The sequence below is a fragment of the Hyperoodon ampullatus genome (genome assembly GCF_949752795.1).
Source record: "Hyperoodon ampullatus genome assembly, chromosome: 18".
NCBI classification, from domain to species: Eukaryota; Metazoa; Chordata; class Mammalia; order Artiodactyla; family Ziphiidae; genus Hyperoodon; species Hyperoodon ampullatus.
This window is the reverse complement of record NC_136931.1, coordinates 47,073,899-47,092,396: the sequence shown is the minus strand read 5'-3', so window position 1 is coordinate 47,092,396 and position 18,498 is coordinate 47,073,899. Positions and strand designations below refer to the sequence as shown.

The following is an 18,498-nucleotide window of genomic DNA, read 5'->3' as shown; positions in this document are numbered from 1 at the left end:
GATCCTCAGTTGCGGCATGCAGGATCTTTTAGCTGCAGCATGCGGGATTTTTAGTTGCAGTATGCGAACTCCCAGCTGCCGCATGTGGGATCTAGTTCCCCGACCAGGGAGCGAACCTGGGCCCCCTGTACTAGGAGCCCAGAGTCCTAGCCACTGGAGCACCAGGGAAGTCTCGTGCATCTCTTTTCATTTGCATTAAAAACTTAGTCCCCAGTAACATTAGCATAGCTACATATTTGCTTTAGTCTAATATATAATTTCAAAATATATGATGTTGGGTCTCAAAATTTTAAACTATGTATTTTACTAAAATAAAAAAAATCAGTATTATTATAAACAATAAGACTATGTGAAAGTAGGTTGCAGACATCATCCTTAATATTTCAACACACATTCTCTAAGAACATTCTCCCACTTAACCACGATACCATTATCACACCAAAGAAATTTTATATACAGTATTATACAATATACCAATCTCTCATTTCTCATATTCAAATTTCCCCAGTTGACTCAAAAATGTACTTTCGCGGGACTTCCCTGGTGGCGCAGTCGTTAAGAATCCGCCTGCCAATGCAGGGGACACGGGTTTGAGCCCTGGTTTGGGAAGATCCCACAGGCCGCGGAGCAACTAAGCCCGTGTGCCACAACTACTGAGCCCGCACTCTGGAGCCCCCAAGCCACAACTACTGAAGCCCACACGCCTAGAGCCCGTGCTCCGCAACGAGAAGCCATTGCAATGAAGAATAGCCCCTGCTCGCCGCAACTAGAGAAAGCCCGCCTGCAGCAATGAAGACCCAACTCACCCAAAAATAAATAAATTAAAAAAAAATTTTTAAATGTACTTTCTGGACTTCCCAGGTGGCCCAGTGGCTGACTCTCACTCCCAATGCGGGGGGACCCAGGTTTAATCCCTGGTCAGGGAACTAGATTCCACATGCCATAACTAAGACCTGGTGCAGCCAAATAAATATTAAAAAAAAAAACCCCGAACCCCACAAAAAACAACCCTCCAAACCAAAAAAAAAAAAACCCCCAAAATGTACTTTCAAACGCAAATCATTAAAAAAAAAAACCTTAAAACACCCCACCATGATTCAATCAAGATTTTGCATTGCATTTGGTTGTCATGTCTCTTTTAATCTAAAACAATCCCCACTGTACCCCCACTGACTTTCTGAAGAATATGATCTAGTTGTTTTGTACAAGGTCCCACAACTTTTATTTCACCCAGTATGTCTTTGGGATAGATTCCTTTAAGTAGCATTGTCTGGGCAAAGAGTAAATGCTTATATCATTTTTTTTAATTAAAAAAAACTTATTATTTTTTGGGTTTTATTAATTTTATTTATTTATTTATTTTGGCTGTGTTGGGTCTTCGTTGCTGCGCGCGGGCTTTCTCTAGTTGCGGCGAGCGGGGACTACTCTTCGTTGCGGTGCGCAGGCTTCTCACTGCGGTGGCTTCTCTTGTTGCGAACGGGCTCTAAGCGCGCGGGCTTCAGTAGTTGTAGCACGCGGGCTCAGTAGTTGTGGCTCACAGGCTCTAGAGAGCAGGCTCAGTAGTTGTGGTGCACGGGCTTAGTTGCTTTGCGGCATATGGGATCTTCCTGGACCAGGGCTCGAACCCATGTCCCCCATATTGGCAGGTGGATTCTTAACCACTGCGCCACCAGGGAAGTCCAATAAATGCTTATAGAGTTTTGCTGGAGATCATCCCACAGATATTCCATATTGCACATCCACTGATATATCAGAGTGCTGTTTCCCATAGCCTTACCAACAGAGGGAGCTGCCAAAATTACAGGTTTCCTTTTTCCAAGTCTGGTAGGTGAGAAATGTATCAAAGTGGGGTTTTAATTTGCTTTTCTCTTACAGAGTTTGAACATATTTTCTGAGAACTGTCCATTCATGTATTTTGCCCATTTTTCCATGGACTTGGAATTTTTCTTTTCCACTTTGACACTACACACACACACATACACACACACAACCTTTTATGTTATAAACTGCAAACATTTCCCCCCAATTTGTCATTTCTTCTTACTTTGCTTTTTTTTTTTTAACCATGTAAAAGTTTCTTTTTTTTGTCAGTACTTCCCCTTATTGCATCTGGATTTCAAATCATATTTAGGAAAGTTTGTCCAACTTCTAGTTTATAGAGGAATTCACCTTCATGGAGCTCATATTTTGTTTGAGGACAATAAAAGATAAAGTAAAACAGCGTATGTTAGAAGATGTGTTATGGAGAAATACTGAGCAAGGACGGGGGTAAGGACCCTCATGTTCAGTAGGGGGGTGGCTCGGAGCTGAGATGAAGAGGAGGGGGGACACTAAGGTGGCACATAGGAAGGCAAACGTGTAAAGACTGGGAGAGTAGCCAGGGATAGGAGGAGAACTGGGAGAGTGAGGGTGCTCTGGAGGCCAAGAGAGGAGTTATGGGAAGGGAGGTGGAAAATCAGGTTTAAAATCTCAAAGATGTCCAGTATCCCTAATTTGTAAACTAACTGCAACCCCAATAAAACCCCCATCTATGTTTGTATTTCTTCTGGAATCAGTCAAATTGGATATAAAGTTCACTTCATTTGGGAGAAAAACATAGCAAGAGACAGGGACACATTGAAAAATAAGAGCAAGATGGCAATCAGCCATTTCAGGTACTAAGACATATTACACAGCCTTTATAATTAAAACACTGTGGGGATGGCACACAAGAGTCAGACAGACAATGGACTTGGAGAGAACACAGATGCAGCCAAATTAATCATGGAAATTTAGTGTATGAAAAGGTGGCATCTCAAATCACCTAAAACTACTTTATAAACTTTAGGTATGTAAAGTTCTACTTTATAAGTTGAAGATATTCACAGTGAAATGCAGCGATCTAATCAGTATGGCTAGATTAGTTCTGAAAAATCTATACACCTGTGTAACCCCACCACCTTCCACGTACAACATATTCCCAACTCGAGAAAGTCTGTCTCCTCCTTGGTTGATCCCTGCCACCCAGCCCTCCTTCAGAGGCAATCACTGCTCTGAATGAGAATTTTAATAAGTGCTAGTGAGATATATTTAAAATAAGACAAAATTGAATCCATTTGGATAAATTCCAAATGGCTCAGAGATTTAAAATTTACATTTACAAAAGAAATTGTATAAAACTAGAAGGCAATGTCATCTCTTAAAACTTCCCCTCTTCCAGCAGCTGCACTGCCTCCTCAGCCCTCACACCAACACATCTGAACTCAGGGCCTTTGCACGTGCTGTAGTCTTCCCCTCTGCAAGCCTTCCTCAGATACACGTGTGCTTCCTTCTCTCTCTACCTTTACAGAGTGTCACCTTTGCTGTGTAGCCCTCTATTTAAAAATCACACCACTACAACCGATTTTTCTCCACAGCAGTTCTTCCACATACTAAATATTTTGCTTACTTATTTTGTCAGTGGTCTGTTCTCCTGTCCTAGAATGACAGCTCCCTGAAGGCTGGGACTTCTGTCCATTTTTTTCAGTGCTGGATCCTCAGTATTTAGAGCAGGTGCTTGATTACTTTTTGTTGAGGGTAAAAGTGACGAGGAGAGTTTCAGGTAGGGTGGGGCCCACAGTACCCCATTCTCTTGGCTTTAGCGGGATGATAGGACAGTGGCAAGGCAACTGAGAGGAAAAACAGAACACCCTGTGAAGGGGGACGGCAGGTGTGGGGAGAGACAATGGGCTGATGCATCCAGGCAGTGCTTTCTTCCAAAAGTCTTATTAAGGGAAGTGAAGTGTTGGGGTGAACAAATGCGAAGCTCTGGACTTCTTTTTGAGCCACCTCTTCATCTGCACAGCTGCTGCAGGGCGCCTTGGGCCTGGAGCCAGCGCAGCTGCCACTGGGGCAGGGACAGGCCTTGGCAGAGCTCCCCGGAGAGGGCGACTTGTCCCGGCTGCTCCCACCTGGAGAAGGGGATGGCATAAGAGGGAAGGCCTGGACCTCCAGACCTTCACTGGCCTCCACTCAGCACCATGCTCTGCTTGTCATCAGCGCCCCCCTGCCCGGTCTAAGTTCTGCCTGTTCCGCCAGTCAGCCCCCACCTCATCGTGTCCCCCTCTCACCAGTCCCCCACAACTCCCTGCAGCTCGGGGATTCGCTTCAGTGCTTGTTTCAGCAGGTTCTCCAGGCGCTTCAGAGCCCGCCCCAGGTTCTCTTTCTGCTCCTTTTCCTGGGATGCCCAGATCTGCAGCAGCTCTGCAGGTTAGAAAGCCGCGGGGCAGCAATGAATCCTCTGGCTCCCTGGTGCCTTGCAGCCAATGGGTCACCGAGTCTCCAATCATCTAGTCTTCACCTGAGCATCTCTCCTAATCCTCTCTCTCCTCCCAGGTCCTCTTACCACGTGCAAGCCCACCGTACCTCAGGCGTCATTCTGAATGCCTTCCTCCCTCCCCCTGATGGCCCCTAAGTCTCTATGGCCCAACCCTCAGTGTCCTCCCTGCTTCCCTACTTGTCCCCCAGCCTCCCTCCTTGGGCCCAAACCTCAGCCTCTTACTGGTCCATCCTTCACATGGCAGACAGAGTGATCTCACAGCCTAAACCTGATCCTTTCCCTCTCCTGCTTGGAACCCTGCAAGGCTCCCCAGAGCCCCAAGACAGAGCCCAGGCTCTCAGCCTAGTACTTGAGGGGTGCATCACATGGTCTCTGCTTACTACTTCTGAGCAAAACCTCACCTGTCCCCCAGGGCCCACTGGAGACACCATCTTTCCTCCTGGACAGCTCTCACCTCTTTCCCCATTGAGCTCTCAGGGCCAGCACATGGCACATACCCAGCGAGTGCTTGCTAAGTGAATCCAGAAATAAATGACTTTTCTGAGTTTCAGCTTCCTCTCTGTAAACTGGGGTCTTATACTCCCTTCCCTCATGGTAAGGACTGGAAGACACTGTGCATGTGCAGATAACAGTGACTAGAATCACACCAGAGACAGAGTGCTTACTGCAGCCAGGCATGGCTCAATACCCTGTTTGGGTCACCTGACTGAATCTTTCCAGCATCTCTGTAAGGTATTATGATTATGCTTATTCCACTGAGGAGGAAACTGAGGCACAGGGAGATCACGCAGCAAGGAAGAGGTGGGGCTGAGAAGAGAATCCAGGTAGTTTAACTACACAGCCCAGTTTTTAACTACTCAAGTATACTATTGTTTGGTGATGGATGAGTATTTGGCAATTCAATGAGCAGTGCTGCCTAATGGTTAGGAGCACAGACCCATGTTAGATGGCCTGGATTCAAATCCCAGCTTGGCTGTCTGGGCAGCTACCAAGCCTTCTGCTTCTCAGTTCTCTCCTCTGTAAAACAGAGAGAACCCCTGGGCTGCTGTGCAGATGAAACTAGTGAGCATGCTCAAAGCACTCAGCACACTGTATAAGCAGTGGGTATTTGTGATTTCTTCTGGATGCTGATGGTCCTGGGAAAGGGCTGGGATGCTGGATAAGGAAGCAGGGCAGGCCTACCCTGGGTGGATGGTCCTGGCGGCAGGCTGGTCTTCATGTGGAGCAGATACCAGCATCGGAGACTTCGCTGGTCCTGGAGGAACAGAAGGTCCTGGCGAAGAGAGGCAGCCTTCGGGAGGAGCAGCTCCGGAGCCTGGAGGAAGGGGGAAGGACAGTCACCTGGGGTGGGGGTAGGGGTGGGAAGACGGGTCCTAAGGGACAGGCACTCACCTTCCCTGCGGGCAGCCCCAGTGTGTGGCTCAACATGATGAGGCTGGAGCCTCTTGGGGATGCAGGATGCAGCTGGTGGATGGATGGCAGGACCGTAGGGAGGGGCTGCAACCTGTGGGGGAAAATCCAGGTCGGGTGGGGCACTGAGAGGGAGGCTTGGGTTCCAGAGGCTCTGGGGGCTGGGAGCTGGACTCAGGAGGCCCAGGAACTTGGAGGTGGGTCTGAGGACTAGGATTCCAGAATGGGGCTGAGGACCTGAAGGTGAGGTCTGGCAGCCTGGGAACACTGGGAGGACTGGAATTGTTTTTTTGGAGTGGGCCCAAGGAGCGACAGTCATCCATGGCAGGGGACATGGTGATGGCCCAGTCTCACCCTCCAGGGCTGTGCCGCAGCAGGGTGCCAAGCATAAGATGGGGCAGATGCTGGGCTTCCTCCTCTAGACACCGAAGCAGCTCCTGGCTCTGTGGTGCCACCATCTCAGATGTGGGGACCACTTTTTGCTGAACCAAAGCTAGCACCTGTGGGGAAGGAAAGGGATGGGAAGGGCAGTGTGAGGCCGCTTAGCCCCCTCCCTAGGAGACCCAGCCCTACCCAGAATTTGCCCCAACTCCCATCTCACCTCCCCAGGGCTCCGGCACAGGCTCGTCTTGCTGGCTGAGTTGCCCTTGATGAGCAGGCGGATCTGTTCCTGTGTCTCCTCCTAGGCAACAGAGAGGTCACGGAGACGGGCTCCTTTTCCTTGTCACCTTCCAGCCTCTGCCCCTGCTCACCCCTTTGCACAGGTCCTGATTCCTCTTGTGAGTCTCACCCTGGCCCCCTCCCCTCACTAGGAGGCCCAGTTCTGGATCTTAAGGGTCCCAGCCTCACTCTGGCCCTCCACCAGGCCCTGCCACTTCTCCCAGAGTCCCGCCTCTCACCACCAGTTGGCGCCAGTGCAAGATCCGCTGCTGTTTGGCCTGGAGCTCCTGGAGCAGAAGCTGCCGCTGCCCAGCAGCCTCCTCCAGCTCCTTGCTCATGGCATGCAGGGCCTTGAGTTCTGCCCACAGGGCAGCGCTCCGGAGCCCCAGCACCAATGCTTGCCTGGGGCACGAGTAGAAAAAAGCAAAGGAGAAGGAAGGTGACTAAGACTCACCGTGGAGGAGGGAGATCAGATCTGCAAGGATGCACAAGGAGCCATAGCACAGGGAGACAAACCAGGAGAGCAAGCAGGGATGTAGAAACAGGAGCCACAGGTGCAGAAAAAGTCCAATAACCTGAAACCTCTGGGAAAGAGATGGCCTAGAGGCCTCTGCCCGTGGAGACCCCTCACCTCTCGCTGGATCCCACGGTACATCTCTCCATCTCCTCCATCAGGCCCTGGAGGTGCCGGGTCAGGATTTGATGGTCCTTCAGGAGGGGGCCCCGCTGGGTGACCAGCGCAGCCACAGACTGCCAGCCCTCCTGGAGCGAGGCGCAGAGTCAGGATGGGCATGGTCCCTGGGGTTGGGGGCTGGGGGAAGGGATTGAGTGGGTTGGGAAGGGGATGGAGTCCTGGGAAGGATCCTGGGAAGGAGTCCTAGGGGTCACCTGGATGAGATGCACCATGGACGGCAGGGCCTGGCTGGAGTCGGGCTGGTCTGGGGCCTGGGAGCTGAGAATAGGGTCCGAGCTGCAGAGAGAGGAGACCTGTCCCCTTGCCTGGGTCCTTGGGGGTAACCAATGTCAGCCCACCTGCCAGATTGGTTACTGGATTTCAGTTCCACCCCCATCAGCAGGTCACCCTGCCTGGTCCTGACCTGTCCCAATTTACCCAGCCCACTGCCCTGCTCTGACTGTGGGAGCATCCACACCACACCTGGCTATCTCTGTATCTTGGAGCTCATCCACAGTGCACAGGGACTGGATCTCTGCCTCCCGCTCTGCAGCCAGATGTTCCAAGGCAGCCAGGATGTGGCCCGGAGGGTGGTTTGTCAGCAGTGTCTGGTGAGGAGAGGAGTGAAGTCAGGGCAGGATGGAGGAGGGCTATGAGCTGGGACTCCATGGAGAAGGGGAAGGGATCAAGAGTTAGGTCCTGGCACCCTGAGGTTTACATGGGGCAGAGGGTGTGGCCTTTTCGAGAGCCCCCTCACCTCCACTGAGCTAAGCCACTGCTGGTAGGAAGTTCCAAAGAGATCATCTCGAGGGGTCCTGTGGAGTTGGGGAAGGGGACAGAGAATGTTACAGAACACATCAATTCACCCTCTAACGATCACCACCACCCTATAAGGTAGGGGTTGTCATTATCCCCATTTTAAGGATTGGAAACCATGTTCTTTCTCTACGCCTGTCAGACTTGAGTTCCCCACTTAATATCAACTCGCTGGTCTTGGGCCCCTTCACGTGTGCTGTTTACCTGGAACACCCTCTCAAACGTTTACCCTCCTCACCAGAGAACCCGTCCTGTCTCCTTAGCTGGGTAAGGCATTTCATTTGGGTTCCCTGCGCCTCTCAGGCCTCCCCACCCTCTGACAGCCCTAACTACCTGGGTTGTCACTGTCTATGATGGTCTGTTTCCCTCTTTTCCCAGCCTGTCAGGGCAGGGCCTGGGCTAACACAGCCCGGAGGCCCAATGTCTGTAACAAGTGACTACCCCCAAAGCCCAGGTTCTATGCATGGTCTCGGGGGTTGAGGGATACTCACGGAATGCTGCCTCCCTTGGCCCGAGGCATAAGGAGCTTCTGCAGGAACTGGGTCCGGAGGCTGCAGGCTGTTCGGACATCGCCCTGTGAAGAAGAGAGTGTAGCATGAGGAGGGCCCAGAGGTCCACCGAACCCCAGGCTCCCCACCATTTCCCCCATGGCCCAGGACTCTTACCAGGACCACAGGCTCCAGGCTCAGGGCTGCTGATGTCAAGGGTCCAAAGTTTATATCCACTTTGGCCTTCCTGGAGAGAGGAGTGCAGTTGGGGCTGAGGTTCCTGGGAGGAGGGAGCTGGCAGCACAGATGTCTGCGTCCCCTCTTGCTGCCAGCAAAGCTAGCCTGGATCTCAGAGGCCAACCCCAAATTAGACCACTGTCATCTCCTGGCTAGATGACTGCATTAACTTCCTCCTCGGTCTCCCTGCTCTTGCCCACTGCAGTCTGCTCTCTACCCAGCTGTCAATGATCCTATTAAAACCTCAGACAGATCATGTCACTGTTTTGCTCAAAACCCTTGAAAACAATGTGATGTGTCCCCATTACACTCAGAAAAACAATAATGGGTATTAGAACTCTTCTAAGCACTCCGCGTGATTTGACTCACTTAATTATCATACCTACCCTATAGAGTAGGTATTATTATTATCCCCATTCTATAGAACTTAGAAACTGAAGTCTTTAAGAATGTGTCTACCCAGCCTGGTGAGGGCTTCTCCCTGGACACCTGAGGCTTACCTCTCTATGTCCTGCAAATGCTTGAGTTGATTCTGCAGCTGCTGCATGGGACCTTGGAGCCCACGCTGCTGTCTTTGCATGGCCCCAGCTTGGGCCCGGAAGAGGAGAGCACGACGCTGGGTGTCTTGCATGCTCTGTAAGGCCTGCTCCATGGCCATGTCTGTGAGAGGAACAGGGGCGGCCATCAGTACTTTCCTTAACCCCGTTCTGCTGCCCATCTGTCCAGCCCCATGGGTCACCCTGAGCCTCAGTCTCTCGCTCCATCAGCTCCAGGCTCTGGTCTAACTCCAGGATCTCTGCCCGCAGGTGGGCAACAGCGGCTTCCAGCTTCAACTTCCGACGGGCCTGGTGGAATCGGGTACAGGGTCAGATGCATGGCCTGGCTGGGGCTCGGCCTGGCCTGACTGCCCTGTGTGGAGCAGCAGTCTCTTACCTGCCCAGTTAGGTGGCAGAGGGTTTTCCCTAGGCAGTTTCGGTGCCTGAACCTCTAGGACCAGAAGAACACTATGGTACTATCCTGTCCCCCTCCTTCCTCCTGGGATTGCCTCATCTATCCTCCCACCCTGTTTCTTGTCTCTGTCCCAGTCCTCATCTCCCCACTGAGCCCCACACCTGGGAGTCCTGAGGTCTCCTGGAAGCCTCTCCCGCCCCAGATGTCACCTGGGCACCATGCACACATTGGGTCCCATACTGGTCTCAGTATCTCTCCCAAACCAGTCTCTTCTCCCACCAATCTCACCAGCTTTGAAGCCCCATATCCATGTCCCCCCAACCACAGCTCATACCTTCTCCCCCTAGACTGTAAGCCCTGTGAGTGCAGGGATCAGGGCTGTTTTGTGACACAGTGACCCTAGCATCACCCAGCATAAGGCCGGGGCTAGAGCAGAAGGTCTACAAGTCCTCTTTTTTGGATGAAAGAAAATCTTGCAGCACATGCTTCTCACCTCTGGACTGTCCTGGTGGCCATACCTGAGGAAGTGAGGCCAGAGTTAGAGGATGACAGGGACTTCCGGGGGAGATGGGAGGTTGAGGCTGTGGGCAGGGACATGGCTGGTGGGGGCTGGGGAAGACAGGAGGGGACAGCTTTGAGGACCAGTTACCAGAGCAGGTTTCCTCGGATCTTCTTGACATTCCTATAGTGGAGAGGCAGGAGGAAGGGGAGTTACAGTGGGACTCGCCTAGGTCCCCTCCCCTGCCACAGCTTCCCTCATGCAGCCAGGCTTACCTCTGGCTGTGCACATGCCGCAAGACGTAGGCCCAGATATCGGCCCCCTGGCCCAGACACAGCCTGTGGGAACAGTATGTAAGGGGATGCCTGGGACGTCACACAGGGTGGAGGATCTTCATTCGCAGGGTGGTGGGGGGTAAGGTCTTTACTAGGGAATTCTCACCTCTTGGGGGAGGGAGGGTCCATACTTTTGGGGGTAAGGTATTTCCTCCTGGGGAGTTCTCAGTCACTGAGAGGGTGGGCTTCTCACTGGGTGTAGGGGTATTCGCATTCCATGGTGGAGTGCTCCCTTCCTCCTGGGAGAGGGTTATCTCCAGTCACTTCCAGAGGTGGGGGTGAGGGCTATACTGCCTGGAAGGGCTCTCTCATTATCAGCTGTGGGTCATCACTCCTATACATTCAGTCTTCAATGGGGTGGTCTTTGCTGACTCCAGAGGGTCCTCACTGGCTGGGCTGGGGTGTGTGGTGGGTGGTGAAGTGCTGCAGGGACAGCCTTACTCTGGAGATCCAATATCTCCACCGGGAGGGGGCCTTCATTACTAACTCATGAAGGATCCCCACTGGTGCAAGGGACCTCACTCTGGGCGGCCTCACAGGATGGGCGCGGGAGTGTTGGAGTCACCGCCAGGACGTCCTCACACAGTTCAGGATCCTCTGCCTGGATTTACTACTCGGGGGGCGGGGGCGCCCTCAAGGGTTATTCTTACTCGGGCAGAGGGGGATGGGGAGGGCGGCGCGTCTTAGATGAAGATGTGGTTCTCACTCCCCGGGACTCTATCTCCAGGGTGGGGAGTCGTCACTCCTAGAGCGGCCCTCACCTGCGCAGCGTCGACTCCGGAGCCCGGGCGGCCACGGGCGCCTCCATCTCTTCCGCCGCCCAGCAGCCTAGTTCCCGCGCTTGCTGCGCTAACTCCATGACAGCGCCTCAGCCGCCGCCTCCCGCCCCTTCTTCAAGTGTGGCTGCCGCCTCTGACGTCACGAGTGCGCCGGAAGTGACGCCATCGATCGCCAGACAGGCTGGGGCTTTCCGGCTCTGCAAGGTCTCAGAGCCGATCTACGTCTGTCATGCTTGAGGGTCCGGTCCCTCTGAGTGGAGATGAAAGGGGCGTGGAGAAACGGTGGGGACCGCTAGCCTTCTGCGTCCTCCTTCCTACTACCATCTGTTGCCTAAGAGACAAAAGATCCCCAATGCCTCCCTTCATTTTCTTGACAAAATGGGACTTTCATCCCAGGAGGATGAGAATCAGGCGAGGAGATGCCAGATTTACTGCTTTTTGATTTCAGAAACAGGGTGTCAGATCTGAGTGAGGGATAGAGGGCAGATGGCATGACCCTAATATCTCTCTGGCATGCTTTCTTCTAGGTATTCGTTCGTCCTTACCATTCTGTAACATTCGTGAGCTGACCCTGTGCTGGGGACACCCCGGTGGCTGAGACAGCCCCAGTCTCAGCTACTGGAGCCCCAGCTACCAGTTCACTGAGGGACACAGACGCATCACCAGGTAGGGATGGTAGAACATAAGCAGCAGGGGTGGGTCAATTTGGGACACAAGGAATGTGAGAGGTCTATGGAGTGCCCCAGAAAGCACTGGATACTAGGGCTGGAGTCCTGGAGAGTCCACTCAGTCTCAGACATGGCCCTGAGAAATGGCAACATTGAGGGACTTTTCATTCAATACGGTTGCCTCGTTCATCACTGTCCTCAGTGTCCAGTACTGAGCCTGACGCTCTAAATAGTTGTTGAAGAAACAAATGGCAGGAAAGGTGGTGGGGGTGAGACTAAAGCTGGGAACCCTGGGAGGAGAATGGAGCAGGATGAAGGGAGGAGGGGGGTTAGCACAGTGCTGGACCACTGTAGGGCTGTGGAGAAGAGAGGAGACAGAGTGGGTGGGTCATGTGAGGTTGACTGGCTGTTGAGGGTTGAGATCCAGGGCTCTAGGCTGGGGATTAGGTGGAACAGACCTTGAAATGGGGAGGTGAGAGAAGGGGCAGCTTTGGGGGAGATGCTGATAACAATGTGACACTCTGTGGGTGTAAGGAGTCAAGGGGACATCCAAGGGTCAGCCGAGTCTCTAGTCCAGGGACAAGGGGACCATGAGGTCACCACTAAATAGCAGATTTCGAAGAGAAGCTGAGTTCAGCTTCAAATTCTTCATAAGGGCTGAGATGCAGAAGAGGGTGCCAGGGGCTGATGTAATCCAGATGGGCTTCCTGGAAGAAAGACTAGCAGCTGCTGCTCCACCATCCTGATTTCTCAAGTTTCCATTTCTTTCAAACATCTCCACCCTTCCAACCCTTGTGGGTTGTTTTGCTGTTAAAAAAAAAAAATCAATTAGCATGTTTGCCAAGGGCCTCTGAGCCTTTCAAAGGACGTTAGACAGTATTGGCTGTTAAAGGAATGAAAAGACAAGTCACAGACTGGGAGAAAATATTTGCAAAACACATATCTGATTATTGATGAGTATCCAAAATGTGCAAAGAACTCTTAAAACTCAACCATAAGAAAATAAATAATCCAATTTAAAAATGGACAAAAATTATGAACCGATGTCTCACCAAAGATGATATACAGATAAATGCAAATAAGCATATGAAAAGTTGTTCAACATTATAGGTCATCAGTGAGCTGCACATTAAAACAATAATGGGATACCTCTACATACCTATTAGAATGTCTAAAATCCAAGACAATGACAACACCAAATGCTGCTGAGGATGTGGAGCAATAGGAACTCTCATTCATTGCTGGTGGGAATGCAAAATGATAAAGCCGCTTTGGAAGACAATCTGAAAAGGCCGTATGCTATATGATTGCAACTATGTGGCATTGTGGAAAAGGCAAAACTATAGAGATCAGTAAAAAGATGGTAATGGCCAGTGGGTGGGGGGTAAGGATGAAAAGGTGAAGCACAAAGGGTGATTTTTTAGGAGGGTAAAACTATTTTGTATGATACTGTAATGATGGATATGTCATATTATGAATTGTAAAAAGCCATAGAACTGTACAACACAGAGTGAGCCCTAGCGTAAGGTATGGATTCTGGTTAGGAATAATGTTTCACTCTTGATCATCAACAGTAACAAAGGTACCATCCTCCTTCAAGATGGTAATAATAGGGGAAAATGTGTGTGGAGGGAGGGGACGTAGATGGGAACTTTATTTTTTGTGTGGTTTTTCTCTAAGCATAAGACTGCTCACAAAAAAATAAAGTCTATTAAACAAAAGAATTGGCCGAAGGTGGAATATTGTTTAATGAATATCTATAACCATAAACTAATGGCACTTAATCAGATGCACCTTGACTCAAGCTATATAATTATATATAAATATAAAAGGATTTGGGGCTTCCCTGGTGGCGCAGTGGTTGAGAGTCCGCCTGCCGATGCAGGGGACACGGGCTCGTGCCCCAGTCTGGGAGGATCCCACATGCCGCGGAGCGGCTGGGCCTGTGAGCCATGGCCGCTGAGCCTGTGCGTCCGGAGCCTGTGCTCCGCAACGGGAGAGGCCACAACAGTGAGAGGCCCGCATACCAATAAAATATATATATATATATATAAAAGGATTCTTTATCTGTTTTGGATAAAAAATTAAAGCCAAATAAGAATAATTGCCAGCAGTTTCCCCTCCAACTCTAAAAAAAGCCAATAGAGATTATTAGGCACATCCTCTCAAGATACCTAAGAGAGAGCAGAGCTGGTCATGTGACCATCTCCCCAGCAACCACTAACCATCTTCTCCCCACTCTCCTCCAGTCTCTGTGTGGTGGCTTTGTAATGTGTCCACTTGACTAGGTTGAATGTACTATTTCCTAGAATCACCTTCTGTGTCCAATTATGATGGGACGGAAGAGATTCTTGGGCAAGATTTGGAGGGGAGAAGTGAAGCAGCTGCCATTTTGTAGATCACACAGGTTGTCACTGGCTGGCTGCTGGCTCATCATGTTTGCATAGGGCAGCAGCCAGGCCAGCAATTGTTTCACCTTCTCCTGGCTCTTCCTTCAGCTTCTCCAACTCCTGGGCCATATGTGTGTTGAGCTCCAGCTTCTTCTGTGGCTGCTCATACCAACAAGGTCAGAGGCAAGCTTGTTCCAGCTTGTCCTAGCTTCCCCCCATTTTACATCTGTCTTCCCTTCCTAACAGCAGCCTGCTCTGTGCACTTCGAGTGCCAGCATCTGACACTAAGGCAACAATATTAAGGACTGATTAATGACTCCACCAACTGTATAAAATCAAATCCCTGTTTATCTATCTATCTATCTATCCATCTATCTATCTATCTGATATATCTCCCCTAGTGGTTCAGCCTCTCTGATTGAACCCTGATACAAGGAGGATACTGAGGCCAGGGCGTGGAACCAGGGCAGGGGATGATAGGACTGAAGCACTGCAGGGGGCTGGTGGAGGTAATGATCGGGCTGAATGGAGGGAACTTATCCCTAGGTTAAGACCTTTCCAGAGAGGAAAGCAGTGTTCTCATTGGGACAGTACCTGTCATGACTCCCTCCCTCTCACATCTGAGCTTTTATTCCTGTTGTGCCCCCCCAACTCAATTACCCTTCTTTCTTATCTTCAAAGGCTACCTCCTCCTCATCCTTTAGATCTTCCCCCCTTTATTTATTTATTTATTTAAAATTTGAATTATAGGGAATTCCCTGGCTATCCCGTGGTTAGGACTCCATGCTCTCACTGCCAAGGGCCTGGGTTCAATCCCTGGTTGGGGAACTAAAATCCCACAAGCTGCACAGCGCGGCAAGAAAAAAACAAATTGAATTATAATTAACATGCACTATTATGTTAGTTTCAGGTATACAATATAATGATTTGATATTTTTATACATTATGAAATGATCATCACAATAAGTCCAGTTACTATCTTTCACCATACAAAGTTGTTATGATATTATTGGCTAGATTCCATATGCTGTACATTACACCCCCATGACTTATTTATTTTATAGCAGGAAGTTTGTATCTCTTAATCCCTTTCACTTATTTCATCTGTTCCCCCACCAGGTCTCACTGGGGACCACCATTTTGTTCTCTGTATCTAAGAATCTGTTTTTGTTTCGTTTTATTTGTTCATTTGTTTTGTTTTTTAAAATTCCACATAAAAGTGAAATCATAGTGTTTGTTTTTCTCTGTCTGATTTATTTCACTTAGCATAATACCCTTCAGGTTAATGCATGTTGCTGCAAATGGTAGGAATTCATTTTTTTTTAAATTTATTTTTGGCTGTGTTGGGTCTTCGTTGCTGCGCATGGGCTATCTCTAGTTGTGGTGAGCGGGGGCTACTCTTTGTTGCGGTACGCGTGCTTCTTATTGTGGTGGCTTCTCTTGTTGCGGAGCACGGGCTGTAGGTGCACGGGCTTCAATAGTTGTGGCATGCAGGCTCAGTAGTTGTGGCTCGCGGGCTTCGTTGCCTTGCGGCATGTGGCATCTTCCCAGACCAGGGCTTGAACCCATGTCCCCTGCATTGGCAGGCGGATTCTTAACCACTGTGCCACCAGGGGAGTCCCTGACACCCTTTTTCAATTGAGTTGTTTGCTTTTTTGATATTGAATTGTATGGGTTCTTTGTATATTTTGGATATCAACCCCATGTTGGTTACATTGGTTTGCAAATATCTTCTTTCATTCAGTAGTTTGCCTTTTTGGTGGATTCCTTTGTTGTGCAAAGCTTTTTAGTTTGATGTAGTCCCATTTGTTTATTTTTGCTTTTGTTTCCCTTGCCTGAGGAGACATCAAAAAAATATTTCTGACTGATGTCAAGAGTGTACTGTCTATGTTTTCTTCTAGGTGTTTTATGATTTCAGGTCTTACATTTAAGTCTTTAATCCATTTTGAGTTTATTTTTATATATGGTATAAGAAAGTGGTCATTTTCATTCCTTTGCATGTAGCTGTACAATTTTTCCATCGTTTATCGAAGAGACTGTGTTTTCCCCATTGTATTTTCTTGCCTCCTTTGTTGTAGATTAATTGACCATATGAGGGTGTGTTTATTTCTGTGCTCTCTGTTTTGTTCCATTGATATGTGTCTGTTTTTCTACCAGCACGATAATGTTTGTTTGTTTGTTTGTTTGTTTTTTTGCGGTACGGGGGCCTCTCACTGTTGTGGCTTCTCCCATTGTGGAGCACAGGCTCTGGACGCGCAGGCTCAGCGGCCATGGCTCATGGGCCCAGCCGCTTCGCGGCATGTGGGATCCTCCCGGACCGGGGCACAAACCCGTGTCCCCTGCATCGGCAGGTAGACTCTCAACCACTGCGCCACCAGGGAAGCCCATATACTGTTTTGATTAATAGCTTTGTAGTATAGTTTCAAGTCTAGGAGCATGATACCTTCAGCTTTGTTCTTCTTTCTCAAGATTGGCTATTTGGGGTCTTTGGTGGTTTTGTACAAATTTTAGGATTATTTGTTCTAGTTCTGTGAAAAATGCCATTGACATTTGATAGAGATTGCATTGAACATGTAGATTGCTTTGGGTAGTAAGGACATTTTTATGATGTTGATTCTTCCAATCCATGAGCATGGTATATCTTTCCTTTTATTTGTGTCATCTTCAATTTCTTTCCTCAGTGTCTTACAGTTTTTAGAATACAGTTTTTTTTTACCTCCTTGGTTAAATTTATTCCTAGGTATTTTATACTTTCTGATGCCTTTGTAAATAGGATTTTTTTCTTCATTTCTCTTTTTGATAGTTCATTATTAGTATATAGAAATGCAACAGATTTCTGGATCATACAGTAGTTCTATTTTTAGTTTTTTAAGGAACCTCCATGCTGTTCTCCATAGTGGCTGCACTAATTTACATTTCCACCAACAGTGTATGAGGGTTCCCTTTTCTCCACATCCTCTCTAGCATTTGTTATTTGTAGACTTTCTGATGATAGCCATTCATACAGATGTGAGGTGATACCTCACTATGGTTTTGATTTGCATTTCTCTAATAATTAGTGATGCTGAGCATCTTTTCATGTGCCTGTTAGGCATCTGTATGTCTTTTTTGGAAAAATGTCTATTTAGGTCTTCTGCCTACTCTTTGGTTGGATTGTTTGTGTTTTGTGTTTTTTTGTTTGTTTTTCTGATATTGAGTTGTATGAGCTGTTTGTATATTTTGGATATTAACACCTTGTCAGTTTATCATTTCCAAATATTTTCTTCCATTCCATAGGTTGTCTTTTTGTTTTATTGATGGTTTCCTTTGCTGTGCAAAAGTTTTTAGGTTTAATTAGGTCCATTTGTTTATTTTTGCTTTTATTTCTTTTGCATTAGGAGACTGATCCAAGAAAATATTGTTATGATTTATGTCAAAGGGTGTTCCACCTATGTTCTCTTCTAGGAGTTTTATGATTTCAGGTCTTACATTTAGGTCTTTAAACCATTTTGAGTTTATTTTTGTATCTGTTGTGAGGGAATGTTCTAATCTCATTGTTTTACATGTGGCCATCCATCTTTCCCAGGACTGCTTGTTGAAGAGACTGTCTTTTTTCCATTGTATAGTCTATTAATTGACCATAGGTGTGTGGGTTTATTTCTGGGCTCTCTATTCTGTTCCATTGATCTATGTGTCTATGTTTTTATGCCGATACTATGATGTTTTGATTACTGTAGCTTTGTAATATTGTCTGAAGTCTGGGAGGGTTACACTGCCAGCTCTGTTCTTTTTTCTTGGGATTGCTTTGGCAACTTGGGGTCTTTGTGGTAGCATATAAAGTTTAAAATTATTTGTTTTATTTCTGTGAAAAACATCATAGGTTTTTTGATACAGATTGCATTAAATCTGTAGATTGCTTTGGGTAGTATGGCTATTTTAATATTAATTCTTCCAATCCAAGAGCATGGGATATCTTTCTATTTCTTTGAATCATCTTCAGTTTCATCAGTGTTTTATAGTTTTCAGAGTATGGGTCTTTCACCTCCTTGGTTAAGTTTATTCTTAGGTATTTTATTTTTTGATGTGATTTTTTTTTTTTTTTTTTTTTTTTTTTTTTTTTGCGGTACGCGGGCCTCTCACTGTTGTGGCCTCTCCTGTTGCAGAGCACAGGCTCCGGACGCACAGGCTCGGCGGCCATGGCTCACGGGCCCAGCCGCTCCACGGCATGTGGGATCTTCCCAGACCAGGGCACGAACCCGTGTCCCCTGCATCGGCAGGCGGACTCTCAACCACTGCGCCACCAGGGAAGCCCTTTT

General features: G+C 48.6%; 1 protein-coding gene across 1 annotated transcript; it reads right to left on the bottom strand.

Moving 5' to 3' along the window:
- Positions 1 to 3,801: 3,801 nt before the first annotated feature.
- On the bottom strand, positions 3,802 to 11,228 carry HAUS5 (HAUS augmin like complex subunit 5). Its single transcript, XM_079723110.1, has 19 exons — positions 11,128 to 11,228; positions 10,307 to 10,369; positions 10,182 to 10,214; positions 10,026 to 10,050; positions 9,321 to 9,426; positions 9,082 to 9,241; positions 8,522 to 8,591; positions 8,348 to 8,430; positions 7,798 to 7,855; positions 7,524 to 7,648; positions 7,256 to 7,319; positions 6,999 to 7,129; positions 6,607 to 6,769; positions 6,309 to 6,389; positions 6,062 to 6,207; positions 5,690 to 5,801; positions 5,480 to 5,612; positions 4,089 to 4,221; positions 3,802 to 3,929 (listed from the first exon to the last, which is right to left on the bottom strand). Exons 1-19 carry the CDS (start codon positions 11,223 to 11,225, stop codon positions 3,812 to 3,814), a joined length of 1,902 nt encoding a protein of 633 aa, XP_079579236.1. The 5' UTR covers positions 11,226 to 11,228; the 3' UTR covers positions 3,802 to 3,811.
- Between the last annotated feature and the right edge of the window lie 7,270 nt (positions 11,229 to 18,498).

Bases quoted from the DNA above. Each gene is read 5' to 3' on its own strand.
- HAUS5 (XM_079723110.1), bottom strand. From the start codon at position 11,225: ATGGAGTTAGCGCAGCAAGCGCGGGAACTAGGCTGCTGGGCGGCGGAA. The intron at 6,390-6,606 runs GTGAGAGGCGGG...TCTGTTGCCTAG, and splicing joins TGCACTGGCGCCAACTGGTG to GAGGAGACACAGGAACAGAT. The intron at 3,930-4,088 runs GTGAGAGGGGGA...CCCCTTCTCCAG, and splicing joins CAGGGAGTTGTGGGGGACTG to GTGGGAGCAGCCGGGACAAG.